The 14,309-nt window shown below is 37.2% G+C and overlaps 1 protein-coding gene across 1 annotated transcript; it reads left to right on the plus strand.

Annotated features, from left to right (window-relative positions):
• Positions 1-10,789: 10,789 nt before the first annotated feature.
• Positions 10,790-13,277, plus strand: LOC130915001 (homeobox protein Hox-A11b-like). Its single transcript, XM_057834631.1, has 2 exons — positions 10,790-11,413; positions 12,837-13,277. Exons 1-2 carry the CDS (start codon positions 10,846-10,848, stop codon positions 13,067-13,069), a joined length of 801 nt encoding a protein of 266 aa, XP_057690614.1. The 5' UTR covers positions 10,790-10,845; the 3' UTR covers positions 13,070-13,277.
• The last annotated feature ends 1,032 nt before the right edge of the window (positions 13,278-14,309 follow it).

Genomic DNA, 14,309 nt, shown 5'->3' on the forward strand with positions numbered 1-14,309 from the left:
GAGCGGGCCTAGTGCGTTAATTGCGTCAAATATTTTAACGTGATTAATTTAAAAAATTAATCAACGCCCGTTAACGCGATAATTTTGACAGCCCTAGTATATATATATGTGTGTATATATATATGTGTGTGTATATATATATGTGTGTGTGTGTGTATATATATATATAGTATATAGTATATATATAGTATATATATATATATTATATAGTATATAGTATATATATATTATAGTATATATATAGTATATATATATTATATAGTATATAGTGTATATATATATATATATAGTGTGTGTGTATATATTTAAATTGTGTTCAATGTTTTTATTTAAGATTTAGCATTGGAAATAGATAAATATTAGACATGTTTTTTTCACCCCCCCCCCAAAGTATAATTTTATAGTTTTGAACATGTTACTGTTCCAGCGAATTATTTTAAGAAAAATGCTTGTCTTTATTAAATGCTTCATTGAGTGAGTCCACTCAAATCTGCTCAAGCTGCTCACTTACACACAATGATTTGCCAAAGCAACTGTTTAACAAGTTAAACGATGATTGACGCATGCGGCGTGTTGAAGCTTCGGCTTCCAAGCATCTGTGGCAAGATCAAATATTAAATGTGTGTCAATCATCGTTAATTTTAATAAGCAACTCCAGTGCACTGCCTGACCAACAATGAGCAGCAAGAGAACGAGTGACACTACGTGATCGGCTCGGGATGGCTCATCTGTATTTATTTATTTTTCAATTGAAGTTTGAAGCGCGAAGTAGCGAGGCATCACTGTTTTAACTTTCCTCCACAATAATAATGAGATCATTACTGGCTAAAATATTAGATATGTGGAATTGTTTAGTTGTTGGAGAGTAACACATCATTGACTATACGTTATTGTCAACAGTATGTTTGCTTTATTTTGGATACTGTAGAATCATTTTTTAAATAATGAATGCCTCTTTCTTCAATAGGCCCAGGATGTGAAAAGCTTCTACAAGGTAAGTTTTTAAAGATACCCCTAACTATGGTTGTTAAACTGGAATCTCATCTGACTGAAATCGAAATATTCAAAATACAAACTATGTACGTTGGAAACCTGAAGGTTTGCATATCAACAGCATCCCAATCGCATAATCTTCGCATAGTTTTAATGTTGTTATTGTTGATCATAATTACAGTATATCATATATTAACCAAATGTTTTCCGATTAAACTCCATGTATCACTCGTACGACCTTTTGCTCTGCAAAAAGAAAACTTTGTTGTCTTTGTGTAAAAAAGAGGTGTGTTTGAGGGGTCTTATTTGCATATTTAAAATGCTCTACGGATCAATAAATATCTTTGCAGAGTCGTAAAATACTAGATTTCCTTCATCAGGTGGGGTAGTAGCTTTTAGTACTGTCTATACAAACCTCACGTCTTTAGTCACTTATATGGTGTTGTTGTGCCCCCCTACGGCATAAAAACGTAACAACACTCCATCCTCCAAAAAAAGACGGGGGTGTGTTTATCAATGTAGGTTTTGTAATTTGAAAGACTTGTCACACTTCTCAAAATTGAATCCAAAGCCACTGAATAAGTTAAATCATGTGCTTGTGTACAAATGCGTCCTCAACTTGTGATGTGCTGAACAATGATCAACTTCATCTTAAACAGTGAATCAGTGTGCAAAATTATTGACATTTGCTCGCCATCCTCCACTCAGATTTAAGAAAGGAAGTATTATAGGTTTACTACATGGAATTTAAAACAGCCTAAGTGTTAAAAAAAGAAACACTATTTCATTTTTAGATGACTTCAGCAAGGGAATAATTTTAATCACTAACTTTTAAGAAATTAACTATACATTTTTTTTAGAAAGGCATGCATGTTTAATAATAATTAATTAATTTAATCTCCTATGGCTCAATTGATATCTTTCTGCAGATATTTAAGTATATCTTTTCATGGGACAATACTGACAAAATGACACTTTGACACAATGAAAAGTAGTCTGTGTGCAGCTTATATAATAGAATTAATTTATTTTCCCCTCAAAATAACGCAAAATATAGCCATTAATATCTAAACCCCTGGCAACAAAAGTGAGTACACCCCTTTGAAATAACGTACATCCCTAAATGTCCAAATTGAGTACTGCTTGTCATTTTCCATTCAAAATGTCATGTGGCTCGTTACAGGAGTGCTGTCAGCATTGCTGCAGAGATTGAAGAGGTGGGGGGGTCAGCCTGTTAGTGCTCAGTCCATACGCCACACTCTATATCAAATTGGCATGCATGGCTGTCACCCCTGGAGGAAGCCTCTTCTGAAGACGGTACACAAGAAAGCCGGCCCGTCTCATCAGACCATAGGACATGCTTCCAGTAATCCATGTGCTTTGTTGACATGTCTTCAGCAAACTGTTACTGTTACTAAATTAACTCTATTATACTGTATAAGATGCACACAGACTACTTTTCATCATCTTTTCAGATATACTTAAATATCTTCAGAAATGCGTGGGGTGTACTCACTTTTGTGATACACTGCGTATATTACTCACTTTTGTGATACACTGCGTATATATATATATATATATATATATATATATATATATATATATATATATATATATATATATATATATATATATATACTATTCCTTCTTAAAAAATTGCATATTGTGATAAAGTTAATTATTTTCTGGAATGTACTGATAAACATTAGACTTTCATATATTTTAGATTCATTACACACAGCTGAAGTAGTTCAAGCCTTTTATTGTTTTAATATTGATGATTTTGGCAAAAAAGTAAGTAAAGAAAAACCAAAAACACCCATCTAAAAAATTTAGCATATCATGAAAAGGTACTCTAAAGAAGCTACTAACCTAATCATCTGAATCAAGGAATTAACTCAAAACCCCTGCGAAAGATTCCTGAGGCTTTTAAAAACTCCCAGCCCGGTTCATTACTCAAAACCGCAATCATGGGCAAGACTACCGACCTGACTGCTGTCCAGATGGCCATTATTGACAAGCAAAAGGCTAAGACACAGAAAGAAATTTCTGAGCGAATAGGCGGTTCCCAGAGTGCTGTATCAAGGCACCTTAGTGGGAAGTCTGCGGGGAAGGAAAAAGTGTGGCAGGAAATGCTGCACAATCAGAAGAAGGGGCCGCACCCTGAGAAGGATTGTGGAGAAGGGCCGATTCGAGACCTTGGGGGACCTGCAAAAACAGTGGACTGAGTCTGGAGTAGAAACATCCAGAGCCACCGTGCACAGGCGTGCGCTGGAAATGGCAGAAGCGCCTGACCTTGGCTACAAAGAAGCAGCACTGGACTGTTGCTCAGCGGTCCAAAGTACTTTTTTCAGATGAAAGGAAATTTTGCATGTCATTCGGAAATCAAGGTGCGAGAGTTTGGAGGAAGACTGGGGAGAAGGAAATGCAAAAATGCCTGAAGTCCAGTGTCAAGTACCCACAGTCAGTGATGGTCTGGGGTGCCATTTCAGCTGGTAGTGTTGGTCTACTGTGTTTTATCAAGGGCAGGGTCAATGCAGCTGGCTATCAGGAGATTTTGGAGCACTTCATGCTTCCATCTGCTGAAAAGCTTTATGGAGATGAAGATTTCATTTTTCAGCAAGACCTGGCACCTGCTCACAGTGCCAAAACCACTGCTAAGTGGTTTACTGACCATGGCATTACTGTGCCCAGTTGGCCTGCCAACTCTCCTGACCTGAACCCCATAGAGAATCTGTGGGATATTGTGAAGAGGAAGTTGAGAGACACCAGACCCAACACTGTGGGTGAGCTTAAGGCCGCTATCAAAGCATCCTGGGCCTCCATAACACCTCAGCAGTGCCACAGGCTGCTTGCCTCCATGCCACGCCGGTCATTTCTGCAAAAAGGATTCCCAAACAAGTATTGAGTGCATAGCTAATATAAATAATTGAAGGCTGACTTTTTTTTGTATTAAAAAACACTTTTTTGTATTGGTCGGATGAAATATGCTAATTTGCTAATAAGCTAATAAAGATAGGGATTTTTGTTTTTTCTTTTTTGCCAAAATCATCAATATTAAAACAATGAAAGGCTTGAACTACTTTAGTTGTGTGTGGCGGCCATGGCGCAGTTGGTAGCTGGAGCTATCCTTGGACTGAAGGGTCAGTGGTTCGATTCCTGGCTATGACTGCCCACTGTCGAAGTGCCCTTGGGCAAGGCATTGAACCCTGATTTGCCTCCAATGGGTTGACAGCGCTTTGCATGGCAGCGGTGTGTGAATGTGTGCATGAACGGGTAAATGTGTGCTAATGTAAAGTGCTTTGGACATGGTAACCATGTGTGTATATGTATATATGTATATATGTATATATATATATATATATATATATATATATATATATATATATATATATATATATATATATATATATATATATATATATATATATATATATGTATGATTGGTTGGCAACCAGTTCAGAGTGTCCCCTGCCTATAGCGGGAAAACACTCAGGTGACTTGAAGTTACGCTCTGAGACCCCAAATTTCAAAATTGTCCTTTATGCATGTGTGATGCATGATGGGAAAGCTTAAAATCTCAATTTTCTGAGGGAAAAAAAAATTGAGCAGGAGGGCATTTAAATAAAAATAATAATAAATCCCTAAACCCTAACTCGAGGAGAGAGCATGAGAGAGCATAATTAAAGACACCATGATTTTAACCAGATATTATCACGTATTTACCTGTTTCGATCCAAAAACTTTGTGTAGCATGTCTCACCGAGTGTCAAGTGAATTGTGAATGGCCTTTGTGAATGGCAACAACCGGACTTCTTTGGGATTTTATGGGTGAAACATGGTAATATAACAGGGGTCGCAATGCATAAATCGCAGACATCAAGGAGTGGTTGAGATTTTCTTTTTTAAATATTTCCCTTTTAAATGTTTTTTTTTCTTTCCAATTTTTATTTAATATGATTGATTATTTATCATCTAAAATATAGGGAAAATGCGACAGTAACAAAAACAACAACAACAACAAAAATACTAATAAGCGATAGTTATGAGGTAGATATCTATACCTATTTAGATAATATTTTTTTCATTGTGACATAATTTGTTTAAAAGTTTAAAATATGCGAGTGAATAACTTCATTAGGTCAGGTATTTTAAACCAAATATTACACATTAACTAATGATTCTAAGCTAAAAATGATATACATTTCTAATAATAAATATAATTACCTAAATTCTTTTTATGGTTAGGATGAAACAAAAGCGGTTGCGCAGTGTCTGTAAACGGCGTCTCCAGGGTAAAACGGACAAATTAAAAATAGTTTGCGGGCTTAATGCGCCATGAAACTGCTATGGCAGCATATAGACCTATTGTTTTATCAAACACAACAGTTCTTTTGGCTTAAAATACATCAGTTTATTTTAAAGAGGGATGCAAGAGCAGAAACGGCTTGTTCAGCCTTGTCTGTTTTCCGACTTATGCATATACAGGATGACCCCCAAAAAAACAAGAATTTTTTGAAGTGCCTATTAGCAGACATGAGCAAATGGAAGCATTGTGAGACTGACCTTGAGCAAGTAAACACTCTCCCATTTTAGTAACTGTGAATTCAGGATGAAATTCACAATATCTCAGCTGAGATGTTGCAGCGGTCAGTGAGGACTCTCAACAGCAGATTTCAAGAATGCATTCGTACAGGACGATGCCAACTAAAGGACGTAAATAAAAAATAAAAAATAAAATAATATTTCATCAGTTTCTTAAATAGTGTGTCTTAAGTGTACAATTACAATAAATAAAATAGTTTTTTTCCCCATCACTTTTGGTTTCATATATATATTCATTTTATATGTAAATTTGACAAACAGAGCTCCGAATAATCACTTCATTTACTTGTCACAGACATGGTCAATAGCCTATGAACTGCACAGCAAGAATAATTGTTTGCTTGTTGCTTTTGGTCATCATTTTAAGTGCAGGCGGGAGAGAAGTGTGGCTTTTACTTCATAGCAGACATGTTTTTATTATGACTTCCATCCCAGTGAAAGTGCCTCTCTGGGATTAATGCAATAACATACATTATGAGCGTCTGGTTAACCCAAAATATTTATTTGAAAACCTCTTTTGGTGGGCCAAACACGCCACCACTATGCCACTCTGGAAGCTGAAACTGTTCACAGATGAATGAGAATGACCAAAATGTTTTTCATCTTGAATGAGGGAAAGAATGAAATGACTTAAATTGATGTGTGAGCAGTAAATCAGTCAGTACAGTACATTTAGAAAATGTCCACACAAGAGGGCAGTGTGATATATGTGACACGTGTGGCCACTTATGGAAATGAATTACAGTTCCAGACAAAGGTAGTTATAAAGTTAGATTTACATGCAAACTTGTTAGGATAAATGGTTGCAACAATTGTTTCATAAAATATTTTTTTTCATCATTGACTAAAAGCTTTAAAACCTCTTGGCATTGGATTGAAATGTTAGAAAGATTCCGATCCTTCTTGATCATACTCTGTACGTGCAAAGAGAATAGAAAGTTGGTTTTACAAAGTTGCTACAGACTGAATGGCTATTGAATGATAAAATTTAAGAAAAAATAATAAAAATTAAACAACGAGACACTGGCAATATTGCATATAAATAATATAAAATGACATGAATATATTTTCCAATATACCCTATTTAAGATTTAAACAGTAACACACAGTATTCATTTCAAGAAATGATCTTTTAGCATCTCAAAAATCAACAAGATTGTTTATTTGATCCAAAGAATACCCCATCATATATACATAAGCTGTCAACGCAGCTATTAAACATTGAAAATGGTCAGTATTAACCTTAAATTTAATGCTTTGGAAGCATTACGAGACATGTATACGCCTGTTTTCTTCGTTGCCTTGGTAACTTCATCTTTAGGGCTTCACTTATTTCATCTCTGGCTGAAGCCAGAGGCAGGGAATGTATCGAGTGCGGGTGGGGTTGGACTCTCGAGCTGGAAAAACACCACATGTCATTTAGGTTTGCAGTGTTCTTTAGGCCAGGTCAGCATTGGGACACTGGCATAGAAATGGGGGGAAATTAATGTGGAACATGTGTATTTATATACTAATAGAAGTGTGATTACTGAGGTGTGTGCATCCTTTGGGGGTTCTCTGAAGCCTCCGCCATCTTTCCTATTTGCTGCAAGTCTTTTCTGACCAAAACCTGACTCTTTTCTCACGAACAGTGGATGTAAAAAGTCTACACACCCCTGTTCAAATGCCAGGATTTAGGGATATTAAAGAAAAAAAGACCAAGATAAATCATTTCCAAATGTTTTTTTTCCCCACCATTAGTGTGATCTATACAAGACAATTTGGGGGGTGGATCATTCCAAGAGTTGAAGTAAGGATAAACAGAGATCTTACAAGTGTGCATACCCACTTCTAACTAGGCTTGGGGCTGTTATAAAAAAGGAACCAGTCACATTAAATACATCTTAAATGGGAGTCAACATACACACGCTCGCATATAGAGTGCCTCTGATCTGATTATCCATGGTAAAATTAAGCTTTTCTTGTAGTCTTTTCCTTCTTTGGTACAGTTCAGAACAACCCCCACCCCACCTTCACTATAAATACAGTACAATATATATACTATACTATGTTATAGTTGTTTATACACTGTTTGTTTTGTTTATTGCTTTTCATTTGACTGAACTATAGGTTTATTATCCAATACAAACATGACTTCTGCATTTTCGTAGGTTAGTGATTGGTTGGTTCGGGTTATGTCAATGTCTTAGAAACTCTTTTGAAAAACATATCTAAACAACCAATTCAAATTCATATGCTGTACATATAATTTTTTAAATTTATATGTCACGTCAAATAGTAAATGGTCAGCATACCGTAGCAACTGCACACACACACACATAAAAAAATTCTAGTACAAAATTGCGTAATGCAATTTGTGTAAAAATCTACATATTTATCCTCCAGGAGTTAAAGTCAAGGCCCAGGGGCCAGACCTGGCCCACAACATTATTTTATGTGATCCACAAAGCCAAAAAGTATTCACGTCAATAGAATACATACTTGTTCATCTTTCCTACTGAACACATTTGAATTGAACAGTAACCGAACAAAAAACATTTATCCAACTTTTCATTACTATTGTTGACCGTAACAAAACTACACTGTAATCCCAAACAGTTCAAGTAGCTCATCACTATTAAGGTCGTAACAGTTAATTGTCATAATTTAGTTGACTGAGCTATAAAGTTTCGAGTTCTATTCCGGCCACTCAAATTAAATAAGGCTTAATATTAAAAAAACTTAGAAGCCATATAGTACATCACTAAAATATTGATTAAACTCCACCCCTTTATCCTCTCCATAATACTGTATATTACTGTATTTATATTCATCCTGAAGCCCTGTTAAGCTTTAACCAGTTATTTAGTTACCTTCTAAAGTAACGGCAAAATCTGACAAATCACAACTTGTTCCAGAAAACAAAATGACATAATTGAATATAGAACACACCGAATGCTTTAGTACATAACTTGTTTTCCTTTTGTCCGTCTCTTCTGTATCATCATAATTTTAGAACATATTTCAGCTTACCTATAGTTTTGTTTCAACTGAGTTCATCACCTCTGACGTCAAAACAAGTAACACAGCAAATTGCGAGAAATGAAAATTTATAATGCAGAGGACAAGTGTATGTATTTATACTGTACAAATAGTGTCAAACACTGTATAAACAGTGAGTAAAACAGCTTTGTTTTGTTATGTTGCTCTATTTCTTGTGTTTTACGTCGAGTCTTTATTCTATGCAGCACCAAGACAGTTGTTTTTCAAACAACTCTAGAACTGAGTTATCATATTGTAGAGGATTATATTACAAAATATTACCGTTCAAATGCATTCAGTCCAGTGCACTGTAAACCCCTAATTCTTTTGCAAATTCAATTTGGCCAAACCACAATTAAGACAAAACTGTGATACCTCATGTCCCAAATGAATGACTTAAATTTACAGTCAAACCAAGCCATTTTTGACATTTCTGTGTTGGTTTATTTTTGGCATCGGGTCTCACATTACAGGATGTACCCACTTGAATTTTTTTTTTTCAAGGGGGCTAGCATAGTGCACCTGTTTTCCAATTGTCCTGTCAACAATTCTGAGAGGCGATGTTGTACATTTACCACATTGTAAATCGAAAGATATACGTACGCGTATGCTATGTTTATATGCTTTTTAAGAGCAAATAATATTATTCCAAAGTGACAGGATATTATTTGGGTATCCATGTGCAAATCTATAGGCTTAAAGAGCTTAACTTGTGGTTGTATTATTTGTTATATAGGGTAGTGTAACATTTGCCCCAAAATAAAATATGATCCTTCAGCATTACCTTGGTTCAAGCCTAAAAAAATCCTTTTAAATAGACACAGATAGAAGAGAACTATGGGAAACACTTTGGGAACTGGAATGCCTATGCAGTGCTATAAATTGTTTATAAGTGATGGTGTAGAGTTTTCTAAACCATTAATTATAAGTCATAAATTGTGGGGCGTCGACTCACAGTGTGGCAGGTATAAGGGTACTGCTACGTTTTAGTTATTTAAGGGCCTGATAGTATGGACAAAGTCGGCTCACTATTTGGCAATAACATATCACTGTAACTACTGATGACGTACTAACCATTTAATAATAACCAATTTTTAAAAGAACTACCAATTCTAAATATAGTGTATTTATTTTGCCCATAGTGCCCCTCCCCAGTTGTCTCCAGGCAAATTCCTACAAAGTCAAACGAACGATGTTTTCTAAAACTGTCATTCTTTAATGTGCCAGATATTTTGTGTACTGTTTTTCTTTTTAATCATTTGTAATTGTTTCTTTTGAACGTTGTAGATTAGCCAATCGGGCCTTGAAAATTGTGGCCATTTTGGTTTTACAATTTTAACGCATGTAGGTTTATAAACTTTCAACGAAAATGTCAATATTTGAGGTCATCATAAATCAAGTAATCATGACGTCACTATCAAAATCAGCCATTTAACACTGCGTTTTTGACTTCATTGAAATGTCATGTGTACACATTAGCGTTTATTTTCCCAGCATTGGAACGTACATGAATATTTACATAAACATCGTTTGCACATGCGCCTTTGCGTTGACGGTCAAAAGCATAACAATGTCAAGATCATTTTTATGTCCCTTTTGACTGCACAAAAATAATGCCAATGACGCCTGCATGAGAAAAGTACTATAAATGAAGGATTTTATAGCCTTTAAAATGTATGAAACTATTTTTTAAAAAGTTTTTTCAGTTATTTTTACTAGCTAATAAATGTACTATTTACATGTTAAACCTCGAGTTCGTGGAAGGAATAATTAAAAAAACTATGAAGAAGAAAGTCATTTTGCACTTGGGACGACAAACCCTCTTCGTTTCATTTCTTACCATGTAAGAGCTGATTTAAAGGCCTACATATATGCAGAAGAGGAAAAATAGTGTTTAAAGTTTACGCAAGTGCTTCTAAAATAGCTTGCATTGAAGAGATGCAATATTCCCCCTACTCCTCCCCATGTATTTTTCCTCTGGCCGTGCAGCCAAAGGTTGACTTTATAGCGGAGAGCCATTGACTCACATGCACATGCGGGCCCATTGAGGCGTGTGTCATGTAGTGCCAATGGTCACATGGCTCGGGATAGACATGGATCTCACGCACGTCAGCCTAGGACCTGCAAGGCTCAGCAGTGCGCCTCACTAAAGTCACTGCAGCTCACTCAGTCAGTACCGCACGGCAACGATGTGAGGATGAGCCAGTACTGAAGGAGGACGAGAATATGGATTTTGATGCTTCCAATATGTATCTACCCAGTTGCACTTACTACGTCCCCGGAGCGGATTTCGCGGCTCTCCCGCACTATCTCGCTCAGAGTCAGCCCTCCTGTCCGGTGGCGTACTCGTACCAGTCATCGGCTCTTCCTCAGGTTCCGTCCGTGAGAGATGTGGCGTTCAGAGACTATAGTATGGACGGTTCGGCTAAATGGCACCACGGCAGGGGGAGTCTACCGCACTGCTACGCGGACGACGGCTGGTCAGGGCCGACCCCTCGTGGGGGAGACGTGCCGGGGAAAGGCGTCTCCTCCTCCGGTTCGACGACTCCGTCGGGAGGCTTCCACGGCAGCGGGGCGGCCAGGAACGGCGTCCTGCCACAGGCTTTCGATCAGTTCTTCGACTCGGCCTACAGCGGCCAGGAGCACCGAGCCACGCCGACCCAGGACAGACATGCGGAAACCGTCAAGACGAGCCCGGCGCCGGCTCTTCATGCTCCGGGCTCGGACACGGCGGAGAGCTGCAGCCCCAAGTCGTCACCCGGCCTCGGCGAGGACAGGAGCGGAAAAGGCGGTGGTGAGTATGGACGACCGGGTCATTCGGATGCCCTTATAAAAGTCGTTTTATGTGCTCTTTTATACACTCTTCAGGTTTATGGAGGGCCCGAGATTCAGCCCAACAAAAAGTATGGGATAAACGACAAGATCACGTGCTTGGGCTTGAAATTGGCCGTGAGGGGTTTCAAGTCAAGGCACATACTATACTCATATTTTACTTTTCACTCCTTTAATCAACAATTTAATCCAGCAGGTTCACTTTAAAATAAACACATCTACACTTTATACTTACAACTTCACGTCTATATATTATTAAACAATAAACATTGACTCACTTTGTCAACAATCCCCACCTCCGCCCTGTGTGGGAATATCAAATATTTGAAAAACATTTACTCACATTCGGCATGTTTTAGCAGATCAGAATAATAATTAATAATCTTTAATCGTGGATTTATATTTACACTTGTGCAATTTTGATGAAGACTTGATATAGCGAAAATTTAAAGACACGGAAAATTTCCTTTTCTAATTTTAAACATTTTCTTTAACTGTATGCAAATAACCCACTTCTGTGTTTTAAAAACTTTAGTGCACTAGGGTATTTACAATTCATTTAAACGGGAAATTTAAATAAATGCTCACGCGTTGAACAGAGTGTGAAATACTTTGTAACCTGTTAATATTTAAAAACTCTTTCAATTTAATTATTAACAAATTCAACATTGGTTTCACTGCTAAAATATATAATAGAATATATATATATAATTGAATAACCACGTTTCCCCTAGTTTTCGTAACGTTACCCCAATGAAAAGCTATCGACGACTGTGATTTTGTTTTATATCCAAATAAACCACTAGAACATCCACTTAAATTGAAATCTTGACTTGTACTTCCCGTTACTCTCAATGTTGTTTCAGATTCAACTTTCGAGTGTTTTGTAGCTGTTAATTAGCTACTTAAACAGGGAATTAACATTTAAACTTGACCATTTGTCCCCCCACCACCCGCTCTCTCCATATCCACAATTTGAAAAGCCAGCGAGGCGTTTAATCCAACTTTCAAGCCTCTGCCTTTAAGAGCTGCTTATAATTTAATGAGCAATATGTGTACAAATTTACTGGGTTTCTAGGGATTTAATACGCAGCTGGCCTCACCAACATGGAGACTATATGCAACACTTTACGCGCAGACCAGTGAAACCCAAAGCGGACTATAAAAACTGCGCTTGATACTGCTATGCCTCAATACTTTGGGTCTAAATGTCCTCTTTGACTTATTGGACGTTTATAAAATGACTTTTAATTCATCATATCAGTTTTTATTTACAAGGCATTGAAAGAAGAGCGACACTTGAACCATGAAACGAATTTGCGTCAAACTCTTGTCTCGGCCCTGTTTCACTAATTTACTGATATGATCTTTATTATGATGATTAGGTGGCCAGAAGACGCGCAAGAAGAGATGCCCGTATTCCAAGTATCAAATCAGGGAGCTGGAGAGAGAATTCTTCTTCAGTGTTTACATCAACAAGGAGAAGCGGCTGCAGCTTTCCCGGATGCTCAACTTGACTGACCGGCAGGTGAAAATCTGGTTTCAGAACAGGAGAATGAAGGAGAAGAAACTCAACAGGGACCGTTTACAGTACTACACCAGCAACCCCCTGCTATAAAACATGTACAATAACACGCCAAACACTTGGACTCCATCGTGAACTCTTTAAAAGTCCACTTTTTTTTTTTTTTTAATTCAACCTTCTATTCTCTATATTATAATTATTAATATTATTGTGACAAAAATGCTCTTATGTTCTACCCCAAATTTGTATGCTCACATTTACACGCACACGCAGACTGGAATTGTTTTATTCAGACTTTTATTATTTTATTGTGTAAATTATATGTTATACGTTATATATATTGTATATTGTTTGTTGGCTGAAGGTGTTCTCTTTTTTTTTTTTTTTTTTTTTTTTTGATGGGGGGTTGTGTGATTTCCGCGTGTTTCATGCTTTAACCGGGACATATTCAGTCATTTAACATCTACTTGACCGCTGCTTCCTTTGCTTGGCTTAATCTAAACTGTAAACTATGCAGTGATATAAAACAAAAATCCCTGTCATGAAAGTAAAGCCCTTATTTTTGTTTTATATTGCAGCACGTACAGTTCATATGCAAAACGCCTGCTCTCTGGAGCCTCAGTAACAGGATCTGCTGCAGCTTTTAATTTGATATCCATTACTAAGCGCTCGCCCATTTCCTGCAGGCTGATTTCTAACCTAACATGCCTGTTAGTGGATAGGAAAAAAATCCCCACGTTTTAGTGAGAAATTGAGAGTCTGAATTGTCCCATCTAAATATGTTAAATGTTTTATGAGCTTTTTTTAAATTTTATTTATTTACTAAAGCACAATGAATTGTGCAGTAAAGAATTAATTTCACTCGCAATATAAACAAAATTCGTTTTTTTGGAGTTAAACTCCACATTTAAAGGTGCAAACGTGTAGTCTTCCCCCTGCAGGATCCTAAAAAGAGCTTGAATTGGCCTGCCATAAGATAATATGGCTTCCTTATACCGTACATCCTGTGAGACTCCCAGGAATTCCGCTTTGATTGCTGCACATCCTCCCAGTTGCTCCAGTAACTTGGTCATAAAAAGGCGGACTCGTCTGGAGCATTTGGAGTGGAGTGCAATAAAGCGTCTGAGAACCAAGGTTATTAACTGCGACTTTAAGGAGGCTTGCAAAACAAGAGGTGCTGCACCATTGAAGGCTGTGGCTCGCCTTGGTGCAGCATCAGCTCGCCAGGCTTTTGCAGGAATATATTCTGGATTGTTTTTTTACTTCCTGTTGCCCATTGTGGTGCATTGCAAGGCCTTGCTGCTTTCACCCACTGGAGGGCGCTCCACCGATC

The sequence above is a fragment of the Corythoichthys intestinalis genome, chromosome 4 (genome assembly GCF_030265065.1).
Source record: "Corythoichthys intestinalis isolate RoL2023-P3 chromosome 4, ASM3026506v1, whole genome shotgun sequence".
Lineage (NCBI taxonomy): Eukaryota > Metazoa > Chordata > Actinopteri > Syngnathiformes > Syngnathidae > Corythoichthys > Corythoichthys intestinalis.